The sequence below is a fragment of the Phoenix dactylifera genome, chromosome 17, assembly GCF_051530095.1.
Source record: "Phoenix dactylifera cultivar Ajwa chromosome 17, Ajwa_hap1_PhDact_Kaust_v1.1, whole genome shotgun sequence".
NCBI lineage: Eukaryota > Viridiplantae > Streptophyta > Magnoliopsida > Arecales > Arecaceae > Phoenix > Phoenix dactylifera.
In genome coordinates this window covers 4,760,612-4,765,802 of record NC_143206.1, presented here as the reverse complement: position 1 = coordinate 4,765,802, position 5,191 = coordinate 4,760,612, and the positions used below count along the sequence as shown (strand labels likewise).

General features: G+C 36.7%; 1 protein-coding gene across 3 annotated transcripts; it reads right to left on the bottom strand.

The window, feature by feature from the left end:
• Positions 1 to 995: 995 nt before the first annotated feature.
• LOC103718102 (F-box protein At4g18380-like) lies at positions 996 to 4,220 on the bottom strand. 3 transcript variants are annotated; one of them, XR_015974378.2, is made up of 3 exons: positions 3,916 to 4,220; positions 2,072 to 3,433; positions 996 to 1,311 (listed from the first exon to the last, which is right to left on the bottom strand). XR_015974378.2 is itself a non-coding variant. In XM_008806767.6 (2 exons), exons 1-2 carry the CDS (start codon positions 3,930 to 3,932, stop codon positions 2,185 to 2,187), a joined length of 1,266 nt encoding a protein of 421 aa, XP_008804989.2. In that variant the 5' UTR covers positions 3,933 to 4,220; the 3' UTR covers positions 1,885 to 2,184. The 3 variants fall into 3 exon arrangements, 2 of the variants coding, with proteins under 2 accessions (XP_008804989.2, XP_008804990.1); XM_008806767.6 differs by lacking the exon at positions 996 to 1,311 and having other exon boundaries at positions 1,885 to 3,433; XM_008806768.6 differs by lacking the exon at positions 996 to 1,311 and having other exon boundaries at positions 1,885 to 3,348.
• Positions 4,221 to 5,191: the final 971 nt, after the last annotated feature.

Here is a 5,191-nt window from a genome sequence, read left to right as displayed (position 1 = left end):
ATTTCTAAATTTGGAGATGAAAATCTACAATTTTTCTCCTTTTTGTTCCTATTCTTGGCAAGTATGTAATGCACAATAAAAATTTAACTATTGAAATCTTGTACTGGCTATAATTTGTAACACCGCTATATGAAATTTTAAAAAATAATTAAAAAAAAGAAAAAAATCATACCCTACATGTTGTCCGAGTTATATGTTAGCATATATCTAAATAGAGGCCCACCTTATGAAAATTTTTCATCTGGTATTAATAACATCAGTATTAATATATTTGACCATCATTAGAGCTTACTACTTAATATATACATAAAAAATTATAAAATTTTTTATTTATTATAATTTGTTATATTTCAAGAATAATTTAAAAAATGAAAAAAAATTGTGCCTTTCACATCTTGCAGTGCTGGTATTAATGACGAAAATCCCTATCTGAAGGCTGTTGTGCATTAGTTCTTCATTTGTCATCTAGATACTGGTGTTAAGGATAAAAGATTCTGCTCCGCCATAACTATAAATGCTATGCACAAAGACTCAACTTGTGCAAAAATTTTTATTCAGCATATGAATGCCAGTATTAATACTCGATCATCATTAAAGTTTGTTGCTTAATATTATCATAGATTTAGCTACCAAAATTTTCTATTTATTATAATTTGTTCTATAATTAGATTGCATTTAAAAAATATCTGAAGAAAAAAACTTCATTCATCAGACAGCCGGCACTAATAATATTTGCATTAATGATGAAAATTTTTGTATAAAAACTAAGCATGTGTAGAATTTTTCATGCATCAGTTGTAAGTATTAAAACATAATATTATGATAAAAATTACTACCAGACCATTCTTAAAGTTTATTACTTAATATGCAATAAAAATTTAGCTATAAAATATTATTTGTTCTGATTTATTATACTAATATGTTGCACTTCATGAGTAGCTATAACAAGAAAAACTATAGATACAAAGATCCGCTCGTTCAATTATAGGAATCCAAAAATAAAAAGCGTGCCAAATTAATTTTTCTTCAGTGTCAGGTACAATCGATACGTCAATCAAAAAACTATAACCACCATTACGCGGACTAAAAGTACACAAGCGATATTAAATGTCAAAATCATTGCTCCACCAGCGGGCTACATAAAATATATCCCATGACGCTCACACAGTTCAATCATGTCGTAGCTCTCTGCGTCACATCAAGAATTACTGCATCGAACACAGCCCTAGGCGTTACACCAAACACCAACTAACTTATTCCATTACGTGAGGGATGGTCCACTAAATGTTGTTACGGTTCTAGCCATTTCACCTAGAAATATACATGAGAATCACGAGGAATCAAACCATAGGTACATAGATAAAAAGAGAGCATGCATGACTAAAAGAATTTATATGTCTATGAGATATCTTGAAAAAAAAACATCATTTTATTATAAATATATCTACGAGAGATTTGAAAACAAAATATTCGAAAACTAAGATGATGGATGAAACGTAGAATTTCATAAGATAGATCCTGCATGATTTGCTGCATAAGATATTTTACTTTATTTTCCAAGTTCTCACGTAGCAAAAGCTGAAACAGTAACGTCATATAGAAATCATGTGCTTTCATAAATTTCCATGAAGCAATTACAGAAAGAAACTATAGTCCTGCAGTATGAAGTGGAAATAGGAATTGAATGAGCAAAAAACATCTAACAAGAAGCCTTTAATCACTTGCGAACACCGGGAAACATAATAATTAATATTTGTACTATAATTCTTGCAATGACATGCAAGAATTATATTACAAAATGATAATTATTTTGTTTCACATCTAACCATCAAAAGAAGTAAAACAAATGAGCAAAGTAATACACTGAAGCAGCGAGATGGCAAATTGGAGACTAACTATTGTGATTGCTTTTTCACAAGAAGCCCGCAACATAACATAATTAGTGAACATCAGGAAACTGCGTCAAGCTACTTCCTACATAAAATAGCATATAAATAGAGCCATAGATTATTACTGCACAGATTCTAGGAAAGAAGGAAAAGATCGCGAGCAGAAGACAACTAGTACAGACCTCAACTCTACAGATCAAGCAGTCTGCAAATGGTTCCATAGAAAGGAGCAAAGGAACCATCAAACGATATCGAAAGCCATATCACAGAGAACTGAGCCATGGTGCTAAACAATCTAGAAACCATTCATCTCTAACAGGTAAGTGCGCCGCTTCACCAATGCCTTTGCTGCTGCCTTGAAAGGTCCATCAAAGGCCCCAGAAACGAATGCCTCTGCCTCCTTCCTGCTGCTATTGCTGCCGCTAGTACCCTCTCCAGCAGGCTTGATTGCCACTAGCGTAGCACCCTGCATTCCCATTCCCTCGGGGAGCTCCAAGTATGGAGCATACCTCAGCTTCATGTTGGATGCCGGCACTTGAGTCCTGCTCGATGACGCAGATGCAGCCAATGGCTTTTCCCTGAACTCCTTCAGCTGCTCTACCCCCATGCTTAGTGTCCCTTGCCCATCAGCATCTGTCAAAACCAAGCTCCTCAGCGTCGGGTGATCCTTGATTATCTGACGAAGAAGGTAATGCCTTGTTGATGCAGCAATCAAAGAGCTGATGGTCCAAACAACACGCAATTTTAGCCCTCCATTTGTATAGAACGACTCAGGTATACTCCCGTTGTCTTCCACGGGCTGCTCCTGATTGGAGGAAGCTGGTTTCCCGTCCATCCGGGTGCCCCCCAATATGACACAGTTCTGGAGTGTGCTTCCAAACTCTGCCCTCCATTTCAGAAGGACCCCATCTTCAGTTCCAACATCACCAGCAGGGAGTTCGATCCTAAGATTGCGAATGTGGGTGAAGTTCTTCAGGACTTGAGCAGGTGAGTGGTGGGATAGTTGTGGGAGGAGGGGTTTGTTCCCACCGCTGGTGTTCTGAAGGTGGTGGAAGGGTTTGAGAACAGTCAAGAGCATGAGCTTAAGGAGGTGGGACAACAGGTTTCGAGGTTTCGGGGAAGATAGGTTTAAGGCCTCATCTGGATCACCATCAACAGTAACAACACGGTCGATCTTAACATAGATATCATGGACGAGGGGGACAAGGGAATTGAAGCGCTTCGAGACAGCAGAGCAGCGGCCAAGGGACTGGACATCGGCTAGGTTGTTAAAGATGAGGAGCACCAGAGAATCGGGTATCCGATCAAAATAGTCTTCATTGAGGGATGGGTCGGCATGAATTCGGGTTTTGGACTGCATTTTCTCTGGGCCAAGTTCGCAAGTAGTGATTTTGCTTTCTTTGATCAACTTCAATAAGATCGGATTATGGCTCCCTTCTTTCCACTTCAGATGTAAAAGCTTTGAACACCCATGGAAAAAAGACAGGATTTTTATCAGTAAATAGGAGAAAATCCTGCCATCGAGAAGCTGCAACGCCCAAAACCTATCGGATTCAAAGATCCGAAACAATGAAAGAGAAAGAAATGGGGATGATTAGAGAAAAACTACATGCTTATAAGCATGATATTTAGAAAACAAAAGAGCCATTTTCTTTTCAAAAATTTAAGATGTTAAACCTTTCTGAATTGGACCTACTAAATTTTCCACGAGAGAAACCAAAATCTAGCGGTCTGATACGAGGTTATCGATCCAAAAGTCTGAAAATTACTTCAAAAAACTTACAATCTTCAAAACCCTAGAGTTAGAGACCAATAGTGAACGTTTCAATCCAGCGTTTCGAATCAAAATCTTCAGAAATTACATTGAAAACAAAACTCTACAACCTTCGAAACACTAGATTTTAAAAACTCAAAGAACAAATTTTACCCCCAAAAATTAACAAAAATCATCGCCAACATCGGCACCACCTCGCAATATATAACCGAAAAAAACCAAATAGTCATCCACAAAGTGGAAGGAAATTACCTAAGAGGGCAGTGCATTTCTCCTCACAATACAATCTTTCGCCACGAATCCATTCCCATCCGACGAGAAAACCACTTCCTCGCCTTCATTTCTCTCTCGACTTCGATACATTCGAGTCGAAGAGGAGGGTTTTGCTTCTGATCCAAGGCGGCCTGTCGATCCCCAAGAATCTAAGCAGCGAATTGAGAAGGGAATTAGGGTTTTGGAGAGGAAAATGTGGAGAGAGATTAGGGTTCCATGGATCGATCTCGATCTCGGATTCTCCGAGAGATATTTGGAGAGGGCTCGATTGCTTATCCCGGGACGCGGATTTAGATATAAACCAGGCCAAGGCGGTGTTAGCGGCGCCGTTGGCTTCCGTTACAACATTTGGGGTGGTGGAAGGGATAGAGCCGCTGACGCCGTCTAGTCAGCAGCTTCAGAGTTGGGAGCAGCCATCAAGGGTGTGATCCGCAAAAGTGAACTCACCCAACAATGTGACCCAACTAAAACAAAAGATTTAGCTTACTAACTGAAACAAAATTCAGCTCTTTAAGCATGATGCCTAGAATTTTGGAAGTTGATTCTAGCACAGAAAATCTATTTTTTTTGGATGTTAACAAAACTATTTTTTTGATTTTTTTTTCTAAGGATGGTTTTATTGTCTCTTTTCATATATAAAACAAACTTATTAGATAACACATCAATTCTTTATTAGGGTTCAGCATAAAGCCTGCAAATTTTATGGATGATTGTGTACTTTTAACATTGCTTTGAATGAATATCATATTACATCATTCAAATATTTGATTGGATAGAACAATATAAATTATGATAATATTATTTTACTAATTTTTTTCTTGTTGTTATAATGCCCAGCATGTACAATATTTTTTGTTGATTTTGGAAAACTACTCCCACTTATATATTTTCAATTGATTATATGGAAAGAAAATGTAAAGTATTGTGGTTATGACATTCTTCTAAATATAACTTTAATAATGATGAGGCTGGCAAGGCTTGTGTAACTTACCAATAAATGTTGAATTTGTGAAAAACCAGCCAAGCCACTTCTTTTCTTTCTTTCTATTAGAGGCTAGCAAATAAATAATACTTTGTCAAATACATATCTTAACTGAGAAGAGATTAATAAGTTGGTATATTTTACTTTTTAACAAAGTACATAGTAGCCTAAGAATGAAAGATAATGCTATATTTTTATAACATTTACATCATAATATAGATTGTCAATTAAGGATCGTTTATGAAAGTAACAACTTAGTAACTTAATATCATT